Here is a 24,991-nt window from a genome sequence, read left to right as displayed (position 1 = left end):
CGTCGCCGCCAAAACAGGCCGAATCGCGGCCTTCTCCTGGGCGCCCGCTGCCCAGCTGGGCTCAGCAGAGCGCCCAAATGAAGCGGCGGCCGTGGGAGGGGCGAGCCGGCCCCCCCACGTGCCGCCACCACAGAAAGAGGCCGAATCGTGGCCTTCTCCTGGGCGCCCGCTGCCCAGCTGGGCTCAGCGGAGCGCCCAGACGAAGCGGCGTAAACGGTAGGCAGAGGTGGGGGGGAGAGAGCACGTGTGTGTGTGCGTCCTGTCTCTCCGTCCAATCCCTGTGTCCGTGGGGCACATGCGCAGTAGCACAAACCCAGGGACACACGGAATACTGGACGCAGAGACACTTGCACTTTATTATATAGGATGCATCTCTGGGTTATTTGTGGGGCCTGTCTGGTGTTTTTACATGAGTAGAATGTGTGCTTTTATTTAAAATGCATCTCTGGGTTATTTGTGGGGCAAAGGAATTTGTTCATTTTTTCCACTTCAAAATATAGTCCGGCCCACCACATGGTCTGAGGGACGGTGGACCGGCCCACGGCTGAAAAAGGTTGCTGAGCCCTGTTCTAGGAGGATAAATGCATTGGACTCCTGGATAAATGCATTGGACAAGAGAGAGACAGCTGACTCCTTTTTCTTCTTCATTGTATGCCTTGGTGCTCGGTAGAAGATACTGCCATTATTTACTGCTTTCCCTTGCTGTAGTTCCAGACCCATAAACTTTCATGCAGCATCTCTCCCAAGTCAAGAAAATAACCATACTTGTCTGTACTGGCAGTACATGCTGGCACTTTTAACCTGGGGGCAGTTGGATGCATGCGTGGTAAATAACATTTGAATTCCAAAGGGTTGAGCAGTGTAGCAAGTTTGTTTTCAAAATTTACCCTCCACCAAAGGAGTTGCTTGAATTGGCTTACATATAAAAAGGCAAACCAAAAACCCCCAGCAATAAACCAAATTTTTAAAAATTAGCAATAGAATCCTTTTTTTTTTTAAAGGAATACTGGCAGAACAGAAATAAAAGAGGAGGAGAGGGCTATCCATGGCTCCTAGCCACAATAGCTATGATCTACCTCCATAGTTGGAGCAGCAATGTTTCTGAATACCAGTTGCTGGAAAACACTGGAGGGGAGAGTGCTGTTGCGCTCATGTTCTGCTCCCTGGTTTCCCACAGGCATCTGTTTGGCCAGCGTGAGAACAGGATGCTGAACCAGATATGCCATTGTCCCGATCCAGCTGGCTCCTCTTATGTAACCCAACCTCTTGGGGCAGGGAGTTCCACATACGTGGCACCAACACAGAGAAATCCATTGACCATAGCTTATTGTTAGCTTATTCAGCTACCTTAATGCTCACGTGATCTTTTTGTTCTAAGGAGCCAGAAACTTCAGAAGAAAGGAACAGGAGTGAGGCGGCAGTCACTGCACCCAGGAGTGTCGTGGAGTTTGCCGGTTCTTCGCCAGCCCCAAAGAGAGCCCGGGAAGACAGCAGCCTTGTGCCTCTCATCATGCCCGTGTCTGTGCCTGTGAGGAGGCTGGACTCTCATGATATCGGTAGTGAGAAGGCAGAGGAAGGGAAGGCACAGCGGTTCGTGGCAAACGACCGAAGCTTCGCTGAAAGCAAGCCTTCCGTAATCGTCACCCGGAGGAGGTCGAATCGCAATTTGAACATGGACGTGCCAACTCAGGTAGGTTTGTGTTTGGGATCCTGATTGTGGGCATGGGGCAGGGAGGTGGGAGAAATCCTCTCTGCTAGTAAAGTGAATCTTGCTGGGTGTTTTCTTCTTGGTTCTTTGTGGCACCTTTTCCACAGAACAGGCTGCAGCTTATTGGTTCAGCTCATCCCTCTTGTTCTCTGCCGCTGGCCTGGTTTGCATTGGGCTGGCCCAAGACTCTTTGGCACCTGAGGTGAACCACAAAATGGCACCCTCCACCATGCCAGGGAAAGGGGGCTATTTTCTCCATGGAAAAAAATAGGTGAAGCAGACTTGTTTTTGTTTTTAAAAAAGAATAAATCAATTCTGGCTGTATCTGGTATTAAAATGGTGAAACCTCTCTGACTGCTTTGACCATCGAAAGGAGAAGCAAAGGATATGAAAGCCAAGTCATCTTTGGTACAGTGGTACCTCTACTTACGAATTTAATGCGTTCCGAACGCACATTCGTAAGTTGAAAAAAATTGTAATTCGAATCCCATAGGAATGCATTGGGAGAAAAAATTCGTAAGTCGAAGCAACCCTATCTAAAAATTCGTAAGTAGAAAAAATCCTATCTAAACCGCATCCAAGATGGCGGACAGAGCTCCGTTCGTAAGTAGAAACAATCGTAAGTAGAGTTACTCGTAAGTAGAGGTACCACTGTAGTAGGAATTTGATAGGTTGAATGAATAGCTTTCATTTGAGTGAGAGTGATTTCAATGAGGTTTTATCATGTCAAGTATGTGGACTATTTTTGAATTGTATAGAAATTAATCTTTTTTGAGAGACACTGAAAGCACTAATGTGTCGGAAGAGACCATAGAAAGCAAATTTAAATAATTGCACATGAGGGCTTTACATCTTTTTTTCTACATTTCTTCCTACGCAAGTGATTTTCCTAAATGTAAGTCAGACATGATGATATTGCATGAAACTTTCACTGTGCCTATAAGCATTGTGTGGTCACACAGCTGGCATTTCCCCATCTTATTTACTTGGGTCTTGATGGGGGAAATTATGGTTTTGTCGGCCTCATAAATGACTGGCAGAATACAATCTTTCTGAAAGAGGCTTATCTGTGCTACATCGTCCAGGTCTGATGTCTTTACAAGGCCACATTGTGTTGCTCACAGCTCCAACAAATTTTATTATTACATTTATCTCCCCAGCCCCCAGGAGCTCAAGGTGACAGGCATGTTTCCTTCCAGTTTGTTGAGAGGATAAAATAAGAGCAGGAAGGAGCCATGTATGCCACTTTGGGCTCTTGTGAGGAAAAGGGGGATATAACTTCAATTTACAGTCATACCCTGGTTCTCAAACGCCTTGGTACTCTTACGCCGCAAACCCGGAAGTAAGTGTTCTGGTTTGCCAACATTTTTCGGAAGCCGAACATCCGACGCGGCTTCCACTTGAGTGCAGGAAGCTCCTGCAGCCAATCGGAAGCCGCGCCTTGGTTTTCGAACAGTTTCGGGAGTCGAATGGACTCCCAGAACGGATTAAGTTCGAGAACCAAGGTACCGTCCTCCTTGCGAATGCTTCAGGTTACGAGCTCCACTAACCCGGAAGTAGATGCTCCTGGTTGTGAACTTTGCCCCAGGATGTGAGCAGAAGTCGCACGCCGGCAGCGCGGCAGCAGCGGGAGGTGCCATTAGCGAAAGCACGCCTCATGTTACGAGCAGTTTTCGGCTTAAGAACGGACCTCTGGAATGAATTAAGTTCTTAACCGGAAGTACCACTGTATAAGTTAAAACAAGCACATACCAGTTACTGGAATGAGCTGGTGGAGCAGCCATGCTATTTCCATTTGGTTGATGTTTATGTTTGTCGGTGTGTGTGTGTGTGTGTGTGTGTGTGTGTGAGAGAGAGAGAGAGAGAGAGAGAGAGAGAGAGAGAGAGAGAGAGAGATTGAAGTACTTTGAACTGTGTGAACCAAAGCTTCTTTCCTTTTCATAGCATGAAGGCCCTGCTCCAAAAGAAGAAGTGGAAGGCTTTGCACGGAAACCGAAGCAGCGGCCCAGGCCAGAGCCTCTCTTCATACCACCAAAAGCCGGCACCTTCATTGCTCCGCCTGTCTATTCCAATATCACACCCTACCAGAGCCACTTGCGCTCACCTGTCCGCTTGGCAGATCACCCTTCCGACAGGAACTTTGAGCTACCTCCTTACACTCCCCCACCAATACTTAGCCCAGTGCGAGAGGGTTCTGGACTGTATTTCAACGCCATCCTTTCTGCCAGTGGTAACTCAGTTCCACCTCCTATGACTCCTAAAAGTGCACACAGGACACTGCTCAGATCCAGTAAGTTCCCATGTATTGTCCTTTTGAGGGTAGAATGGGAGGAGGATCACGGCTGGAGGAAATAAATTATGACTCGGCAATTGTAGATAGACGGCCCCTCACAAGTCGGGGTTTTTGTTTGTTTGTGGAAGATTGGACTGCATGCACCATGATGCCTTCTTAAGTTAGAACATGGTATTGGAACAGTGTATCGTTGCTGCATTTGAAAGAATGCTAGATAACAAAAAGATTGCGTGGTACAGATTAAGACCCACCCTTCTTATAGCCATAGGTAACTTCGCCAAACAAAAAAGTTTAGTTGACCTTGTAAAATAAGCCCATGAAGTTTACTAGCCTGCTAATAAGCTACTTTTCCATGCTGACTGTGAAGTATGGAGAAGCCCTTTTTTCTGTTGCCAGCACAGGTTACTTGCCTCTTAGCAGACTTCCTTAAAAAAGTAAGGAAGGGAGGGTTGCTAAGTGGTTTGATGGGATAGAGCAATCGGTCCTCCATGCCCTTCAGCCTGCTGAGTTTCTGTGCTTTCCTTCCACACAGCAAGTGTGGAAACCCAGGAGGACAAGCCAAGGAGAAATGGAGTGATCTATCCCTCCTCTAGTAGCTCACCCACTCACCTGTATGTGGTTCTGAGTTACTGAGGGCTACCTCACAAGTTGTTAAATGCAAGGCTGATATCAAGTCATCCTTAAGTAGAAGAAGGGCCATGAATTAATTGTGTCATCTTGACTTGCAGATAGTGCTGAAGTCACCCCTCCTGTCCTTTCAGTAATGGGAGAGTGTACTCCTGTCAGCATTGAACCGTAAGTACTCAGTTGGGGCGGGGAGAGGACAGTGCATCCACTGAGCTCCAGTGCTATTTTTCCAAAAAAAGAGAGGTGCCAGAACCCCTCCCTTGTTCTCTTAGAATGGCAACCGCTCCTTCCTGAGAGGTGCCAGAACTGAGTTCCAGCGAGTTCTGGCCCTGCCTATATCCAGTCCTGGTCAACAGCTGGTAGCCTTTGATAGCCTCCACGAATTTATCCAGTGTTTTCTCCATTGAAACATAAAATGCTCTTTCTGCATATTTCCTTTGACATTATTCTAATGACTCCCTTGCTGTTAATCTATAGCATTCTGCAAAAGTGTGCAATCACATATATTGCATTCCTCCTCCAAGCAGCTAGATCCCAAATGCAGTTGCATGCAACAACACATTTCAAGATGGTAGCTGCTGACACACATTTCCATCCAAACTGCAACATGAATTGAAATACTTGGCTTGTAAGGTGGCGGACTTCAGTCTTGTTCTTACTACAGCCCTGTGGTTCCTCAGTCATTCAGTTCTCACTCTGCTCTCTCTGGGAACGGCTACTGAACTCAAGATGATTCAAGCCGAAAAACAACAACCCCCAAAACCCTGTGTCTTTATAGAAGCAATTTGTTTCCACCATCTGGTCTCAGAAATTTGTAATGAGTTGATAATTTTATGTGTGTATTTTAATGGGAATACACAACATTCCCATTACAGGAATATAGGGATTTGCTGTATTTGGAGTATAAGCACTTTAACCAACCTCTGTGTGCAGAGGTTCTGTAGCTCTGAATAGCAGATGTTGATACTGATTAATGATGATATTTGAGAGCTACCAGACAGGATACAAACTCCTGCTAAGTTTTTTTTGTAACAGCAATTAGTTCCTGGAGGTCACAGAGTATTACCTACATGTTATTGCAGCATAATCCTAAACAAGATTATACAGAAGTATTTCTCACTGAGTTTAATGGGGGCTTACTACCTGGTACATGTTCTTAGGCAGGCATCCCCAAACTGCGGCCCTCCAGATGTTTTGGCCTACAACTCCCATGATCCCTAGCTAACAGGACCAGTGGTCAGGGAATATGGAAATTGTAGTCCAAAACATCTGGAGGGCTGAAGTTTGGGGATGCCTGTTCTTAGGATTGTAGCTTGATTCTGTGCAAATTCACTCAAAAAACAAACAAACACCCATTCAATTCCATGGGTTTTACTCTTGTTTCATGTGCAGAGGACTGTTGCCTTAAGTTCTCTTTCCTTTGCCCTCTTGGAAGAGCTTGAAGCATAGGAGGAGACTGGCTATAAAAATGTTGTGCTCAGAAGTTCTCCTAGAATCATAGAGTTGGAAGAGACCACAAGGGCCATCCAGTCCAACCCCCTGCCAAGCAGGAAACACACTCTCCTCCAAGAGATGATCAGAGCTTAGTGCTCGTGCCCAAGGAACATGCAGGCAGAGAGTGCGGAAACAAGGCTCTCCCTTTCGTTGCACTGACACGATCTCCCTTGGCCTATAGAATGTGCTGCATTACAGCTGGTGGTAGTTTCAATGAGAAGCACAGTTCTTAGACTAGCAGGACATCACATGTGCTAAACAGGCAGAGGTGACCGACAGCCCTCAATCCCAGTTCATTCCAGGAAAGGGGTTCACACCTCTGCCACCCAGTGCAGCTGGGATTCCCCCAGAAGTTAAGGGCAAAGCATGCTTATAGTGCAGTGCAGTGCAGTTGTGGACCTGTAAGCTGCAAGTGCAGCTCCTAAACCTGCAAGGATATCTGTGAATGGAAGTTGCTTCTGCGAGCTCTCTTCCACATGCCTGCAGGTGGTGGGTGACTTTTTCAAGACGTGGCACCAAAACTATGGGGAGGTAGCCCTGGAATTTGATCCTATGTCTTTGAGTCCAGGAGTCTTCCCTTGGATCATTTCAGGGCCTTCCTGTGCTTGATTAGAAGGGGGGGGGAATAGTTTCGAGGCTTAAATAAGCGACATGCAAGAGAACAATTTGTGTTTAATTCTTCAGCAACAGCAGTTGAAATCTGAACCTTAGCCAGTCTCCAAGCTGACAGATTTATTCGCCCCACTTTCAAAATAAAACAAACTGGCATCTCACAGCATTCCTTATAAAGCATTCTTTTCCAGCATAACATCTGAGTAAATATCGTTCAGCCATACTGGCAGGCTTCAGGCCTGCTGCACATATAGATAGAGATAGAGATAGAGATACACACACACACACACACACACCAGAACAATAAAGCCCGTTTCCCCCCATTACCATGATATTTGAAATATGTTTCAAAGTTTGTCTGTTTATATAATTACTAGTCTCATTCAGCCCGTTAAGAAAACAGGCGCTAGAGGTGCGACGGGGCCGCGGCCTTCCCTCCCTTTCTGCGCTCGGCCGCGGGGCGCGCCAGGAACGCAATTAAACAAAGCGCTCTCCTGTCGTGTCCCGCGGCCGAGCGGGAGAGAAGGCCGCGGCCCCGCCGCTCCTCTCATGGGCCAGGTAGGGTTGTCAGGAGGCGGTGGCGGCGGACCAAGATGGCGGCATCGAGTTCCAGGGCCGCGGCGGGAGCCGGACCGGGCTCCTGCCGTCGCGGCCCCGGAGCCCGATGCCGCCATCTTGGTCCGCCGCTGCAGGGATTGGGAGGCAGAGGGTTGAGGGGGGGGAGAGAACGTGTGTGTGTGTGTGTACGTCCCGCCTCTTTGTCCAGTCCCTGTGTCCGTGGGGCACATGCGCATTAGCGCGGACAAAGGGACACAGGGAATCTGGACGCAGAGACACAGGGACTTTATTATATAGGATATCCTGATGCTTGTTCAAGGAGCATGGAGTGCCGCCTTGCACTCCCACCAATGTTGAGAGGTAGCTCAGCGTTTCTCAACTAGTGTGCCGCGAGACGCTGGCTGGTGTGCTGCGACGAGAAGGGCGATTTGCATTGTCACGTCGCTGACCCGCCGGAAAGGAAGCCGGCCGGGTCACGACGCGAGGCGAGCGCCCGCATCGTGACCCGGCCGGCTTCCTTTCCGGCGGGTAACCGATGGATATTGGCGGCCGCCAGGCACGTGACAATGCAAATCGCCCTTCTCTTCGCCGCACGTCACAGCAAATTACAGGCTGAGGTCGCGCCAGCTTCCCTTGGGATTTTCTTCCTCCCGTGTAAATGTGTCCTAAGATGTGCCGAATCCCAATTATTTGAGAAGAAACGTCCCAATGGCCTCTGCGGAACCGGCTTGCACACACAAATCCGATTTAAACTGCAATCCGGTTGCAGCCACTAGCCAGGTAGCAAGCCCCACTAAAACTCAGCGGCGCTTCCTTCCGAGTAGAAATGCCTAGCTTTGCGTCGCCAGGTTGAATGCTGATGCTTGCTTGGGCGGCGGGGACTGAGGCCCACCGAACTGAGTGCGAGGTTTACTTGCGAGTAAATGTTGGACTAGGGACGGATTGTAACGTTTGTGGGTTTCAAGCAGCTTGGGAACTTCAGCTGGGTGGTGGATGGGGCCCGTTTGGGCAAAAAGCAGGGGCTATAGACAAACTAAACTAAATATAGGGCGGCACAGAGTTGGTGTGCCGCGTGATTTTTTTCATAGAACATAGTGTGCCGTGGCCCAAAAAAGGTTGAGAAACACTGAGGTAGCTTATATTGACATTAGCTGAAGACTCCAAAGAAAGCTTTGTGGGTTAGCAGGATTTTGAACCTCAGGCTTGGGGATGACTAAACCAGGGGTTGCCTTCAGATGGTGTGGAGTGCAGTTGCTATCATCCTCAGCCAGCGTGGTTTGTAGTCAGGGATGATGAAGGTTGCAGTCCAACATCTTGAGGTTGCCACATTGGCAACTTCTAGTCTGACCTGTGGCCTTCCAGATCTTGGACAAAAACTCCCACCATCCCTGACTATTGGTCATACTGGCTAGAGGGGAGCTGGAGTTGAACAAACATCTGGATGGTCATCCATTTGCCATCCATGCAAATACAGTCCGTCATACAGTCCGTTCGACTTTCAAAACGTTCAGAAACCAAGGCGCAGCTTCCAATTGGCTGCAGGAAACTCCTGCAGCCAATTGGAAGCCGCACCGGACGTTTGGGTTCCAAAGAACGTTTGCAAACCGGAATACTCACTTCCGGGTTTGTGGCGTTCAGGAACCAAAACGTTTGGCTCGCAAGTCGTTTGTCAACCATGGTATGACTGTATTTGTAGATTTGCACTGGACTGTTGAGTCTTCCATGACTATCATTTAGCAGGATGCATGCATGGAATGTGTGAAGAGTAGGCGAAGAAATTTGCCATATTTGGCTCTCACATGCTGTTACATGTAAGTAAAGGAACTTACAGTTGTGCTCCTTGTGGGCGGCTTCCGAATCTTGCTTTTCCGTTTTTAGCATCCATGCTCCTAGATATCCTATACCCAAAAGACAAAGACAAAAAACTTGCATTTTGAAACTGAAACTTAGTGTTGGTTTTAAACTGGAAGAAGCAGCAGCCATGGAATTGCGTACTGCCTATTGCGCCAGTTGGAGTTTAGCTTGATTTGCGGAGGCAAGCTTTTAACTTTAGCAAATTATCATATTAGAACTTGCAGGGTGAGTCGTTTTTAAATGTGCATTTATTTTGATAGACGGATCAATGTGGGGTCCCGGTTTCAAGCAGAAATCCCACCTCTTAGAGATCGATCTCTGGCGGCCTCTGACAAGGCCAAGGCAGAACTTGTGTGGCAGCCATGGGAAGAGCTTGAAACGGATGCGTCTACTCAAGAGAATGGTAAGGAGCTTGGAAACTGAGCTACTATCTGTGATGGTTTACATTTTTAAAATTGCTGTGTGGTCAACCACTAATTGCTGTTGACCATTGATCCACTGTAAAGGTTGAGGCTTGCCAAATATGAAGGGGAAATCTAGGTAGGATATTGGTGTGAAGGGATGTATAAGCTGATCTTTCGGTTTTCTCTCTCCCCTCCTCCCTGACCTGCACCTACCGCTTGTCTTGTTTTGTGCTGTGACAGTGGAGAATCTGCTAACTGCTGCTTGCTCAAGTATATTTCCTGGCGGTGGCACCAACCAAGAGCTGGCATTTCACTGCTTACATGAAACGAAAGGAAATGTTCTGGTAAGTCTCCAGCAATCGTCAGTGCGTCTAATTGGATTTGGCAGGAACGCTGTTTGTATTGGTCCCAGTGAGGGAAGTACTAGCCAAGTACTTGCCAAGCTCATGCACTTTCACCTTCTACAAGGAGTGCCTATGTTAGAATCCTACGTTTTGTAGAATGTGCCTTTTGGCAGTCTTCTTCCTTTCTTCACTCATCCCTCCCAGATTCACTGCTAATGGTGCATCTTCCTCTTAGCCAAGTAGTAGCTGAGTGGTAGAGCATCTGTTTTGCATGCATAAGCGGATGGGATCAACATCTGGCACCTCCGGGTCTGTCAGGGAAGGCCTCCTGCTTGAGACCTTGGGAAACACTGCCAGTCAGAGCAGATGTTTCTGAGCTTGAGAGCAATGGCCTTACTCAGTACGTATATAAAACACAAGAAGCTGCCTTAAACTGGTTGATCTAGCTCACTTCTGTCTACACCAGGCACCCCCAAACTTGGCCCTCCAGATGTTTTGGGACTACAACTCCCATCATCCCTGACCACTGGTCCTGTTAGCTGGGGATGATGGGAGTTGTAGTCCCAAAACATCTGGAGGGCCGAGTTTGGGGGTGCCTGGTCTACACTGTCTGGCAGCAGCTCTCTGGGGTTTTGGGCAGGAGCATTTCCCAGACTTACCCAAAGATGCAAAGTATAAGACCGCTTCATGTGAACTGCAAATGTCTTGTTCTGTTGGAAAACCTTTTTTTAGCCGTTTGAGAAGAAGGGTCCAAAATTAAAGTGCAGATGCACAGCTGGAAACTCCAGATTGGTTCTGCCAGTGGGCCTGCACCACTACGTCCTCACTGCCATCCTCACTCCGATTCCATCCCAGGAAATGTGTTTATGTGTGTTGGAAACTTCCCAGAGTGGCTGGGGCAACCCAGCCAGATGGGTATGATGATGATGATGATGATAATTTAATCTTGTTGTTGTTAAAGTAAAACTTCACTTTTTCACTTCAGTTAGGTAAAGGTAAAGGGACCCCTGACCACTAGGTCCAGTCGTGACCGACTCTGGGGTTGCGCGCTCATCTCGCATTATTGGCCGAGGGAGCCGGCGTATAGCTTCCAGGTCATGTGGCCAGCATGACAAAGCCGCTCCTGGCAAACCAGAGCAGCGCACGGAAACGCCGTTTACCTTCCCGCTGTAGCGGTTCCTATTTATCTACTTGCATTTTGACATGCTTTCGAACTGCTAGGTTGGCAGGAGCTGGGACCAAGCAACGGGAGCTCACCCCGTCACAGGGATTTGAACCGCCGACCTTCTGATCAGCAAGCCCTAGGCTCAGTGGTTTAACCACAGCGCCACCTGGGTCCCAGTTAGAAGCTGTATCTAATAGGAAAGTTTCCCCTGTATAGTATTGGATCAGATTCCTATTTATTAATTGGCTCTGTTGAGTGTTACCAATGGAAAGGTGAATATAAATTTAAGAATTAAATAAGTACTTTAGCATCTCCTGCCACCTTAGGGAGACTTAATTTTAAAGTCCACCTATCGCTGCAATAGCAGTTCGAAAGCACGTCAAAATGCAAGTAGATAAATAGGAACCGCTACAGCGGGAAGGTAAACGGCGTTTCCATGTGCTGCTCTGGTTTGCCAGAAGCGGCTTTGTCATGCTGGCCACATGACCTGGAAGCTATACGCCGGCTCCCTCGGCCAATAATGCGAGATGAGCGCGCAACCCCAGAGTCGGTCACGACTGGACCTAATGGTCAGAGGTCCCTTTACCTTTACCTATCGCTGCATAATGAGACTGCTTCAGTAATACTGGCACAAGTGCTTACAGGTTTCTTCAGAGTACAGATACAACTTTCATAGTATCTCTTCCCTACATTTTGCCTGAGCTCTAGTCATAGCAACCTATTTCTTGGAGGGCTGAGAATGGTTTTGGACTCCAGTTATCTCCTTGCTTTGGAGTAGTGTTTACTTGATTAAACATGGGCGTTAATGGGCTCTTAGATGACTCATTCCCTGGGTGGGAATTCCTCTGTAATTGGACACGTACTGTCAGGTACCATTGTCAGTTGAGGTAACACTGCTGTGTAGGCGAAGAAATGTAATTAATTATGCTTCAAATACCTTTGTGGGTAGGCATGAAGTGCTAAAACCATGCGGAAGAGGGATCGTTTAAAAATAAGATAAAATGCAATCCTTTGATTGTGATTGGATTATTTGAAATTCTACTTTAAAGAGAGACAGGCCAACTATTCTGGCTGTCCTTTTTAGAATACGCTGCTCTTCAGCCCAATTCAATCTTCCCCTCCAAGGGTTTGGGACTACAATTCCCATCAGCCTCAACTGGTACAGTCATACTGACTGGGACTGATGGGAGTTGTAGTCTAAAACATCTGGAGGGGGCACCAGGTTGAGGAAGACAACTCCAAACAACAATGAAAACAGGATGTATGTGACAAAACAGGCTTTGGCTCGCAAAACATTATGTTACTGTATATTTGTCAGCCATCTTAAAGTGCCCCCAATCCTCGTTATTGCCAAAAAGACTTAACAACTCCCATCCCACCTACTTCAAAAGGTTTAATTACAAGGATGAATAAGGAGACATGGGTCACGTTGAACTTCAGGTGGGCTCTAAATACATCACTGCAGTAAACAGTTGTGACTTCTTGATGTAAATGTACTTATTTGGGTTTTACTGTTATTGATAAGGCTTTTTGTGTGTGTGCTCCCCTACACCTCAGGCTGCGCTGACCAAATTGCTGCTGAGGAGGTCTTTGTGGCCTGCAAACCACACGTTGGCCGACTATCACTACACAGGTATGTTTGGGAGCAAGGCAGTGGGGGCAGCTGCTTCTCTACTCTCCATTTTGTAACTGATAATTACCGTTAATGCATTGGGGGGGGGAAATATAATTTAATTAATACTGGGAGAGCCTTAAATATCTATTTGGGAATTAACCGGTTGCAGCATTTGGTGGTGATATTACTGTCCTGCTTTTGCCTCAGTGCATAGTGAGATCGGTGCAAAGCTCACCTTCACATGTCCCAAATTGCACATTAAACAAACCCTTATAACCATGGAGGCGTGATATTTTCGGAATGTTTATTCAGAGTCGTTGCTTGCCATGGGATAACTTAGTTGGGATTACTTGGGGTAATTAGCAGGAACCACTGAATCCCTATTACAGGTTTGAGGAGAAAACATTTTATTTCCTTAACGGCACCAAAATAGCATTTGAGAGTAAAACTGGTTTTGCAGCTGGAATCACCAAATGTGATATTTATGGAAGAGTGAAATGGATAGAATAAAATTGTGCACAGGCTGCCCAAACCCTGGGCTAACTATACAATTAACTATACAATACTTACCTTTGCTATGGCAGATACACTTATCATTGATGCGATAGTGGCGCTGAGGATCCAGTGAGCTACACTGAAATTTCAATATAGGAAGGAAATGGTAGAATATAAATGACACACATATGACCCACTCAAGGGCAGAAAAGACAGCAAGAGTTGGGACGGAAATGGAATGAATGAATCACTTATAATTTTCTCTTCTAAGTAATTATTACCTGTGTCTGACATCAACCTTTGGAGAGGCAAATGGCTATTGATCAGGTTATCAGTTGCTCAGTGCCAGTTGGATGGAAGGTTTTGTTCTCACCAAGGCTAATCAAGGTCAGACAGAGGCTTATGTGTGCAATGCAATAGATCAAGTGCATAATTCGAAATGTCATAAATACAGTGGTATTGTATTACAGTCTCATGAGAACATGTAATTGCCTTTCAGTGAGGGCAGCCAGTCTATATGTTAGGGTGTGTTCCTCTGTACACCTGCAAAGAGTCTGTACCTGTTGCACAGTCATCTGTAGAGCAAAGCTAAAGGAAGAAGCAGTTCAAGGACATGTGCAGAGTGTAAGCTGTGTCTGTGTGTGTGTGTGTGTGTGTGTGTGTGTGTGTGAGAGAGAGAGAGAGAGAGAGAGAGAGAGAGAGAGAGAGAGAGAGAGAGAGAGAAAGAATGGTAAACATTTTGAATACCTATCCTTCTGGATATTTAGACAGCAGGGAGACACGGAGCAAAATTGAATTATGTTATCTGTCAAGTTATTTTTTTTTTGCATTTCTACACAAATGGTATAGAACATCCACAAGCACCATTCCGGATCATTGGTTGCTTCTTTGTACTTGTTGTTTTTCCGGTGGAACCAAAATGCTTTCATCTGGATCTTGGAGTATCTATGACAACGCGTGGCTGATTTCAATATAGGCTGCTTTTTAGAAAAGATGCTAAAAATACCCTTTTGTATCTAACGTGGTGTGTGTGAACTTGTGAAAATGATGACTAAAGACATGGAATAAAGGAAATGGACAATTAAAATCTTAAGAGTCCTAGGTACAATTTAAATGAATCGTTGTATGGGTATTGTCTGCCTCATTAGTGTCAAAGTTATCTATCACTCATAGACAGAAATCAACTCCTACTGCAAGCTTTACTTCTCCTGAATTAGAAAATGGAAGTTGTTTCTAAGGTCATCATCAATATGTTCATGTCTAAACCTTGGGCGACATCTAACTATGCCATACTTAGACTAAATTCACTGAAATCAGTAGACTTAAGTTCATTGATTTCAGTGCATTTACTCTGACTAATTTTGGATATCTACCCTTTCATGAAAGGAGAAAATGTTTTGGGGTTCACATTCACTCTTGCCCTGTAACACTCTGGAGGAGAAAGTAACATTAAACACTTCTCTAGTAATCAAAGTGTTTTGGACTATGGCTTTGATCCTAACTTAGGTTATACTGGCAGGAGCATCCTATGATGATGATGATAATTTATTTTTATACCCCGCCCATCTGGCTGGGTTTCCCCAGCCACTATGTGCAGCTTCCAGCAGAAATATGAAAATACAACAATTTATTAAACATTAAAAGCTTCCCTAAACAGAGAAGAGTTCCATTCATGGGGATGCTTCTGCCAGCAGAAGGAGAGGGAGCTGATTTTCACCAGTCTCCACTTTCCCCCAGTAGTGCCTTTGCTCCTTGAAAATTTATGACAGACTATTGGGGGAACACCATGGGAGGCAGTGCAGGAGGCTGCATGGGGGAGATTGGTGCAGAATTTCACCCCAACCCACTGGATCCCAGTTCCCTTAGTGAATGGAAGGAGCCCTTCTGTTTGTTTAGGATTAGATGGCATTCAAGTCTATGTGTATATGGTTCAGCTTTGTATGTTGCGGGAGTATGCTGTCATTTGAGACACACCTGTAGTGAGACTCTACTAAAGTATTTTGGGTATGCAGTGGTATAATAATGCACAATAATTTTATGGTGAGCAGGCTAGTTAATAGAGGTAGACTACTTAATACTAAAGAGTTAGCTAAAAAGAACACAAGATTAGGCTCCCCCCCCCAATGTATAGCTTCAAATATGCTTGTCATAGCATTTTCCTACAAAAAGTTTTTAGAAAAACAGGTGTTCACATAAGAGCAATAACATCAATACAATCCAGACAGGGTAGCAGAGATATGCAAGAGATACACACCTTAACAATAAAACGTTTAAATGTCTGGAAATAATCTTGCAAAGGTAATGAAGTTGTGTTCCACTCTTTCTTTTCAGGATCAGATAAGTGGAGCACACTAGAGAAAAAGCTCTTCAATAAGGGGATTGCCATCTACAAGAAAGACTTCTTCCTGGTTCAGAAACTTGTGAGTTGCTTGTTGCTTGTTGCTTCCTGAGTGCATTGTAAAATAATTGACCTGCCTTTGCAGGACATATGCAAGTGTCACTGGATCATTGACCTTGGGGATTGCTTCATCCTCTATCTGGGAACTTGTGTTCTGTAGTGTTTATTCAATGGAGTGTCTCACTGCCACTTTGGAGGTGAGATTTTTCTGTATACAGATAATCTCTCCTCAGCAGAAGCCTTTATGCTCTCACATCCATAGTGCAGTGTGAGAAGTTTTTATTTTGCTCCAGTCTCTGTAACAACAAAATATAGTCACAACATACTTCAAAACGTAGTTTTCTGGAGATGATACCTGTGGAGGGCGAAAACTACAAATGAAACAGGAGCAGCATCAATTGTGAACAAAAAACCCCCAGTGTGAGACCTGCAAAACACATCTTAAAATATTAATAAGGGGAATTGAAAGAGGAAGGGAGCTGAAGGTGTAGTTTTGTCAGTATCTACATTGCCTGATATCATTCATCTAATTCTCAGGGTGTTTTAGACCATTATGTGAAAGATAGGAAGGTGGTTGTGGGGATTCGTGTTGGGGAGACTTGAAAGTCTTGGGTGTTTCTTTCCCCTTACACATTTTTTTCTTCCAAAATTATGAAACATTGGAAGAATTGTAGTCATAGAATTGTAGAGTTGGAAGGGACCCCGGGGTCAAGAATCCTGATGCTTAGTTGGAATCTCCTTTCTTGTAACTTGAATCCATTGGTTCAGGCCCTAGCCTCTGGAGCGGAAGAAAACAAGCTTGCTCCTTCTTTCATGTGGCAACGCTTTAGATATTTGAAGATGGTTATTGTATTTTCTTTCCGTCTCCTCTTTTCCAAGCTAAACGTACCCAACTCCCTCAACTGTTCCTCATAAGGCTTGATCTCCAGATCATCTTGGTTGCCCTCCTCTTCACACGTTCCAACTTTAGATCCCCCCTTCATATTGTTAGCTTTCTGAGTCTTTGGAATGGGCCAGAATAAAAGTCTATATCAATAGATGCAGGGTGGTAGTCAACTACTGTGTTTCTCCGAAATTAAGCCAAAATAAGCTTGTAGGTTAAACTGTACCATACTTAATTAAAAAAAGACATCCCTGAAAATAAGCCACCGTGTTTTTTTTTTTGAGGAAAAATAAATATAAGACGGTGTCTTATTTTTGGAGAAACACGGTAAGCTGAATACCAACCATAATTTTTTTCTTTTATACCTACATCTGAAATCTTCACATCATCTGGGAGTAAGCCTTTTTTTTATTTGGCAGGGCTTTCCTCTCAGTAGACATGGTTAGGATTGCACTGTAAGCCTGTGATTGATGTTGATCAAGCAAAGCACCAGACAGTTGACCGCAAGCCAGGAAACACTATTGTGCCCAGTAGAATTTATGAATCTCTTCCTTCCCTTGCAGCAACCGATCCCCATTCCAGCTCCCATGTTGCAAGCAAGCTCTGTAAGCCAGGAAACAAAAGGAAAATTCAAATCATGCCAGCCTTCAGAAAGGATGGACATGAATGAGCTCTTAGCATTGTGGCCTGTGACTTTGAAGCACATAGGTGTGGGGGAGTGCGAGTGACAGGCGTGTGTATTGATTTTTGATTTTTTTCCCATTTCCCTCCCATTTCCTCCCTTGTCTCTTCCCCTCCTCCTCTCAATAAATTCTACAGATTAAAACAAAGACTGTGGCTCAGTGTGTGGAGTTCTATTATACATACAAAAAGCAAGTAAAAATAGGCCGGAACGGGGCGTTGATCTTTGGGGATGTTGATGGAGCCAGCGAAAAAGCGGTTAAAGATGAAGTGGAAGTAGATATCAAGGTAATGTTTGGAATGCCGGCTTCACCCCACAAAATTATGCTGCCTACAGCTGGAACATTTTGTGTAAAATTGCACAAGACTGCTATGCAGCCTGAGCACACAAGTAGTCCGTTGGTTTCTTTTGTTCATAATTTTTATTATTTTCATTAAACTTCACAAGCAACAAATATAGCCACAAAAATCATGTCAGTCACAAGCTGCTTCATAGCAAAGTACAGTAGAGAAGCAAGGAAGCTATCCAACGATGTAGTTTATGACCACTCCTATCTTGTACATTCATTTTATCGCAAGGATCCTTTGCCTCATGTATTACCCCACTTTCAAATGAGCATTGTACATAAGAATACAATGTAGTACAAATAAAATATACATCATGAACAAATTTAATGTACTTTTCTACAAATGAAGTGTAAGGAGAAGCCTTTTCCAGTTTCCCAACGCATTTATTAAAACTTGAGGAGGTTCTGTTGGAATGGTGCTGGCTGGGCTCCATTGGACCTCTTAAGATCCCCTTCCTGGTATTCTGCCTTTGCGTTGATTTTTCTTTTAAAAAACTGACTTTCTTCCCCCGCTTTTTTTTTTTTACTCTTATGAAGAGCTCCCATAGGCTTACGCGAACTCTTCCTCCCAGAACGTATAACGAAGACTATGAAAACACTGACGAAGAGGAGGAGGAAGTGGAGGATCGGTTGGTTATAAAAGAGGAAGAAGTAGACGAGTATGAGTTTCATGACAAGAACAGCAACACTGCACACCCCAAACCCACGCAGACGCTACACACTGAGGACCAGGTAAGTGTAGAACGACTTGTGGCATTCAGTTTATACTTAGAAGGATTTTGCCAAACTGGCTGTGCTTTTAGTTCTTCCTAATGTCACCTTAAGCTTGAAAGTGTTGGTATGGTAGCCTTGTGCAAACAGTATTGAACAGTAACATTGTGAGCACAAATCACAATGAATGCTCAGCAAAAAGGACATCTAGAGCAGGCATCCCCAAACTGCGGCCCTCCAGATGTTTTGGCTTACAACTCCCATGATCCCTAGCTAACAGGACCAGTGGCCAGGGATGATGGGAATTGTAGTGCAAAACATCTGGAGGGCCGAAGTTTGGGGATGCCTGATCTAGAGGGATCCTGTGTTACAACGTGTTTTCCTGTATTATTTGAAACTTTTTTATTCCTTCCTCCGAAGGTTGGTAGTCTCCTCTTGGAAAAGCAGCAGGAACCTGGTGCTCCAAGAGCAGCAGAAGCCAGAGGCAGAATTTCAAGGAGGACAAAGGAGACGCCCATGAAATATCGGAAGACTTCTCCACCTGCCCAAAAGAGAAAAAGAAAACCAAAGCCCAAACAGGACATCGTCAGCAAAGCCCCGAACCAAGAGGAGGAATTTCCATGTAAAAAATGTGGAAGGTAAGAGTGGGAAAACTCAGAAACAAAAACAAGGGTTCCATTGTTTCTTTTGTACAGGAGGAGGTAAAAGATATGTAGAACTAAAGAAGTGGTAGCTTATTTTGCTGGGGTGGAGGCGGTGTTAATCAGTGTTTTAACAGCTACGATAATTATGTTATTGTAGTTTTTCATTGTCTTGTTAACTTTTATTGATTTTAAAAAAGGTGCTTCCTGCAGTTGTAGAGATTCCTTAGTGTACATGTGCATCTTGCCAGAAAAAATGCCATGGTCCATTTCAGAAGTTATGTACATTTTGTCGATATGAATGGTGTGACTCCTGCAGAGATGAGATGCTTCAGGGAATGTTTTAGAGGAGTCTTTCAGTAGACACTGAAGTCGTCATATTTTCCTGTAACAACAGATACTAGTTCAGGATTGAACATGTAGACTTCTACTGGAGGTAGACTAAGAAAGAGAATGTTTGTTGCCTGCAGAGTCCATTGTGCTAGAAAGTGGTGTTTCTCTGACAGGTTTGCATAAACCCAGTGAACAGTGAGCCTTACCTAGTACTTAAAGCAATGAAATGAAGTGACTTAAAGCAATGAAGAGAGTGAAATTGCTATCCTTCTTTGGCGATCACTATCCATTGCATTCACAACTGTGTTGGCTGGTAGTCAACGCTGTTTTCCAGTCACTTCCCCAGATGCAAAAGAGGTGCAGGCTCACTAGCATTCCAAGTTCTGTCTTCTTACACTTGTTTCTGAAAGTGCCGTAGACATAACATTGAGGGTGAGCTGAGTCTATTTTAAGGATGATACCATCTGGGAGAGCCACAGGTTCCCCAACCCTGATGTGGATAGAAGATAGTCATGATACTTGGATTTTCAAAAAGGGTTAGACAAATCTCTTGTTGAAGCTTGCTAAGAAAATGAGCCATCAAGTAAGTAACTAGAAGATCAGAAATGGAAGGACGTAAACCAACTGTGAAGAGAGAAATCAGTGATTTTAAGATCAAATTACAATTGCTGGAGATATTAGGGAACAAGGTGCAGATGATTTCTGTCTACATTGGAGTAATAATGTTACTTTCACTTTTTGTTGCTTGTAAACTTCCAGGCACATTTGCATAGGAGTAAAGCATCTAGCTGAAGCCAATTCAGTGCATTAATCTGCTAGCAAGAGATTTTCTTTTTAAAAAAATAGCCGCTCGTATCAAGTTAAGGACCAGTTGGATGTTTCCAAAAAGCATTTGACCCTTGGGGAAGACCTATTCAAAGGCGCCTGACCCTTTCTGTGTCCCAGCTAGGTTCCCATTGCTGTTTTCGGCATGGAGCTCATTTCTAGAAAGCAGGCAGCCACACAATGTAGACAATGTTTGGTGTAAAACCAGAGTGAAAATCAAAACAGTTCAACGGAACTCTTACTAAGCATCATGCTTTATGAGAGGGAGGTGGCATGTCTCACCTCGCTTACAAGATTAAATTTTGATTAGTCAGTCACCTTCATGACTTTCTGTATTTCTGTAATGATGTTTCATACTGTACACCACCTTGCTATTTTATGATATGGTGGCATAGAAAATGCTTTCATAGACAAATAAGATCATAGTCTGTTTTGCGGGCCTGTTAAACCTAGGCCAGTCATGGATGATGATGCATACTGGTCCCAGGTGACAGGAGGGCTATGCCGACTAGTCTGTTAAAGAGCTACTATAGGTAGAGTCAGGGTCTTAAACATGCACTGTGGAATTATTCAAGATCCCCATGCCATTGCATAAATTGCTTTTGAAACTTCATTTGGTGTTAGAACAGGCTTGTCATGCAGCATTGTGGGCAGGAGGAAGTTGCCGTGCAAAATATTTTTTATTTATTTTTTAAATGCAAGTCCAAAGTTTCCTTGGACATATGGGGCTAATTATGTGGTTGTTTGGATCCAGACCAGAACTCACATGCATATTCCCCCCCTCCAAACACACACACCTCTTTCCTAGGAAGCCCTGGACAAGAGACAGGCTCTGTTCAGCAGACAGAATTAAACAAGGAGAGTGCAACATACATACTGTATATATTTATTTTGCTTGGTCTTGGAATGGAGTTCAGGCTTTGCAGAATGTCAGGAGGCATGTCAGTCAAGCCAGGATAATCACAGAAGCAACTGGGTGTACTATTATTGGATATGATATACCTTGAGTGATTTCTCCCCTTATTGTATTTCAGTAACTGTGCATCTTATTGAGGGTTTGTTTTGGGTCTTAATTTGTGCCCTTTTCTCTTTAAAGACAGCTTACTGTAACTAAGATACATCAATAGTGGCTATTAGCATAAAGCTAAGATTGGAAACAACCATGTTCGTTGATCTGCAGGTGCCAGAGACAAATGGGAAAGCTCTCTTCACCAGGCCCTGTTCTTCGTTATCCTTTTAGGGGCATCTGACCAGCCCCTGCTGGAGACAGAATGCTGGGCTAGACTCACCATTTATCTGATCCAGTGGAGCTGTGTCCACAATACCTCAGATTAAGTTAGTATGTTAGCGAAGTACAAACACATAGCTAAAGGAAATCACAAGGGTTTGAGTCCACAATCACTTCACAGAATCTGCACTACAAGCACAATATGGTTTGCTACAGATATTGCAGCTCATAATCGGGGAAGACTCAAGTTTTTATCTAGGCCTCTCAGTGGCCAACACTTGAGCATACATTAAGAATAACACGGGAGCAGTTTTGTTTACTGCAGTGCAGTTTTCACTGGTGACCTTGCCTGGGGAAGTTAGCATCTTTTGGGGAGGATGTTGAATCTCTCTGATTCACGAGAGACATCAAGGTGAGCTAGAGTAAGTAACGGCACCGTTTTGTGTTTTTCTCCAGAATCTTCTACAAGGTGAAAAGCCGCAGCGCTCACATGAAAAGTCACGCCGAGCAGGAGAAAAAGGCGGCGGCTCTGAAGCAGCGAGAGAAGGAAGAAGCAGAGGCGGCAGCGGCGGCGGCAGAGGCAGTGGCAGCGGCTCGTAGCCGAGCTCAGCAAGAGGAAAGCAGCGACAGCGGAAGCAGCAGTGGCAGCGGCAGCAGTGGCAGCAGCAGCTCAGATGAGGATGGAGAGGTGTAGCAGAGGGTCATGGGAGGAGGCTGCGAGAGCTGGGCTGGCCCTTTGAACCTGGGAAGATCTTTTCCACTTGCTGCACCTGTGTAGCTCCACATCTGAACAGACACCCAGCCCTCTTGCTCCCACTTCCTTCCTCGCCTCACTAACACAGACTGGTGGATTTTGAAAAGAAAAGAAAACCATCACCTTGGAAGTTTCTACTTTTTAAAGAAAACCAAAATTTTATGAATCACTTTATTTATAAATGAACTGTTTCGGTACCTATTTGAACAAATGATCATGGCATGGAATTCAGCTTTCCTTCAGTTCAAATTACCCTTCCATGGGATCGCCGGGAGTCATGAGAGCAGTACCGGGGTGAGGGTGGGGCATCAGTTGTTGTTCCCATATTGTTTGTTCCTTTTCCAACCTCCAAGTTTTACCTGCAGTTCCACACTCATTAACTTTTTCAGCCTACCTGCTTAGAGCTCCAGCCAATACATGCTTTACCTCCTCCATCCTTTGTTACGAGAACTTATTTTCCAGAGGAAAAAGATGTCCAGAAAAATCTGGTAGGGAGCAGCCTCTGTGGGATGACCTTTGAGAGTAAAAGACTTGTCTTTTCAAACACAGGAAGCCGCATCTGTTGCTAGCATTAATTCAGCCTTGCCCCTGGCTGTTGAATTTAGAAATGCCATGCAGGGTCGACCATATATTTTGCACACACTTCTGGCGACTGGAGGCAAGGGCTGTTGCTGACACCTAAACTGTTGGAATGGTCAAGAACTTTGAGCGCAGAACACAGGCTTTTCTTACAGCTTCTGTCCTTGGGATTATGGATAAAAGGAGTTCAGGTTAATAGGATTGGGGATAGAGAATCTTAGAGAACCACTGACAATCTGAATAGATGAGATTGAGTTAGATGAACCAATGGTCTGATTTGGTGTAAGGCAGGTAAATATTCATACATTGCAGCTACTGTGGTATATATGCCAAAAAGTGGCAGAGAGCCTTTGGATTTCATCCTGAAGCTGCCCAATTAGATTGGATATCATGTTGTTTATTTACCTGTTCAGTCCAATTTCAATACCTCCACAAAAGAAAAGCTGCTAAAAAAATTAAGCATTGTATGTTTCCTTCCTTCCTTCCTTCCTTCCTTCCTTCCTTCCTTCCTTCCTTCCTTTTAAAAAAGGCTTTGGAAAAACCCTTATGAGAGCACTTGACTGATTTATGAATATTCATATTTTCCCATTCCTAAGCATTTTTCAACCCACACTGCTGGGCTTATCATTTGCCAGCCAAAGAAGAGCCTTCATTCAGAACTTGCACAACTAGCACTCGATGGACCCAAGATCTTTTTTTTTTTTTAATGCAAGATATCCAGCATATTGGGAAGAGGGAAACTAGATTTGCAGTGATAGTGTCCCAGGGTCCCGGGTACTTTAAATAGCATCTATGCTATGATTAACTGCAGTGTTTGCAGTTGTCATTACACTGTGTAGAGAGCTATCTCCACATATCAGCAGGTGAAAGAGTACTAGTTTTCAATCTTGCAGTGGAGGGAGAATCAAGGCAGAAGGCATTTCTGTCCCCCCAAAAGATGCCCTGTCAAAAATTGGTATAGAATTGAATTGAAAATTGAATTGAAAGTGTTTAAGAACACTTAAACTGAAATGTTGCTGTCAGTAGTAGGGCTGGTTTATTTATTATAATGCTGAGGGACAGCTACGATGTGTAGCTGCTAGGTAGCCTGAGGATTATGACTTTTTAGTGATTCAATCTGTAAATTATATTTGAGAAGGTCTAGGACTCGGCACTGAATCCTGACTTCACAGATCTATAACCTCCGAGTTATGCAAATATGAATTAATTTACTTGCCAATTTCAGTTGTCAAACTTGGTGTTTTATTTGCTCCTAAAATAATGTTGAGCTAAAATAAAAAAAAGGGCTGTAACTGTGGAAGAGGATGTAAATCTTCATTACGTAGCTGTTAGATGCAAGCCACAAGTTTAGTTTTTGTTTTAGCCCTCTAAAACCGTGAGGGATGTGAAAGCTAAAATGTTGAGAAGTTTGTAAACTGCAATATCAACATTGTGCATCAGAAGTTTTGAGTGTGTCACAATGGGATTGTGTCTTTGGGGTTTTCTGGATCTCCTGAAAACTGCTGAGATCACAACTCTCTAGAAGTGTACATAGAAGTGATGGAAAAGGTTGCTATAAACTTCAGCTTTAAATCCTTATTTCCCATTGCCAGTGGCAATCTGATGACAAGTGATGATTGAAAGACTTCATCCCTCTGAAGAAATTGGTTAATTTGAGTAAACCATAATAAGGTTCCATCTAACTCAGCTAGATTGCTGTTGACATTCTGAGAGTTGAGCTGCATGACTAGAGGAATCATATGTATTGTAGTTTTTACTGGATTAAAAGTGTAGCCTCATGATTGCATATTTTAATGCTGTCATCCATATTTTTTTTAAAAAAATGCACAGACAGAGCAAAGACCATTTACTTCAACTTGGAAAGTGGTGGCCTTGGTAGCAGAGCACATGGTTTTGCAAGCAGGAGCTCCCAGCTTTAACCCCTGGCATCTCCATTTGAAGAGTTTACGATGGCAGACCTAAGAAAGGCATCTGCCTAAGGATTTTGGAGAACTGCTGCTAGTCAAAGGATACAGTAGTGCGCTAGATGGACCGATAGGCTTGATTCTGTATAAGGCAACTTGAAATATGTTTAGTGCTTCATAATGGAAAAACTCACATGCACATAAAAAATTACTGTCTGAACATTTTTCAACTGCAGTATAATGCAGATTCCACTAGATTTCTTATAGGAGTCCTTCCAGCACATCATAAAAACAGTCTTCAATAAGATGAGCCAAGTTTTGTGCTTTTTCTTTTTACTCTCTTTTTTTTTTGCAGTTTCAGAAATTTGTCAATGCAACCAGACTATTTTCTTCACTCCTTTCCTTCGTTTTGATTTGAACCTTCGACATTCAGATTATAAAAATTTGCACAATCATTTGTGATACATCATAGTAAGGAAGTATATTTTCCTCCTTTTAAGCCTGGCTCATTCTGGGGTGTGTAGCTTTTAATTGCATC

General features: G+C 44.3%; 1 protein-coding gene across 4 annotated transcripts in view; it reads left to right on the top strand.

The window, feature by feature from the left end:
- The window catches only part of MIDEAS (mitotic deacetylase associated SANT domain protein), a 71,638-nt gene extending 47,308 nt beyond the window's left edge, over positions 1 to 24,330 (top strand). For all 4 annotated transcript variants that reach the window (XM_035112647.3, XM_088654748.1, XM_088654736.1 and 1 more), the window contains 11 exons: positions 1,379 to 1,690; positions 3,653 to 3,998; positions 4,730 to 4,796; positions 9,407 to 9,549; positions 9,791 to 9,894; positions 12,617 to 12,692; positions 15,501 to 15,589; positions 17,270 to 17,419; positions 18,016 to 18,210; positions 18,610 to 18,827; positions 21,673 to 24,330. In XM_035112647.3, the coding sequence (XP_034968538.2) occupies positions 1,379 to 1,690; positions 3,653 to 3,998; positions 4,730 to 4,796; positions 9,407 to 9,549; positions 9,791 to 9,894; positions 12,617 to 12,692; positions 15,501 to 15,589; positions 17,270 to 17,419; positions 18,016 to 18,210; positions 18,610 to 18,827; positions 21,673 to 21,910 (1,938 nt within the window). In that variant the 3' untranslated portion in view covers positions 21,911 to 24,330. The remainder of the gene's footprint in view (positions 1 to 1,378; positions 1,691 to 3,652; positions 3,999 to 4,729; positions 4,797 to 9,406; positions 9,550 to 9,790; positions 9,895 to 12,616; positions 12,693 to 15,500; positions 15,590 to 17,269; positions 17,420 to 18,015; positions 18,211 to 18,609; positions 18,828 to 21,672) is intronic.
- The last annotated feature ends 661 nt before the right edge of the window (positions 24,331 to 24,991 follow it).

This window comes from Zootoca vivipara, chromosome 1 (genome assembly GCF_965207765.1).
Source record: "Zootoca vivipara chromosome 1, rZooViv2.hap1.1, whole genome shotgun sequence".
NCBI lineage: Eukaryota > Metazoa > Chordata > Lepidosauria > Squamata > Lacertidae > Zootoca > Zootoca vivipara.
Note: the sequence above shows the minus strand (reverse complement) of the source record. Positions and strands in the feature narration are given on the sequence as shown.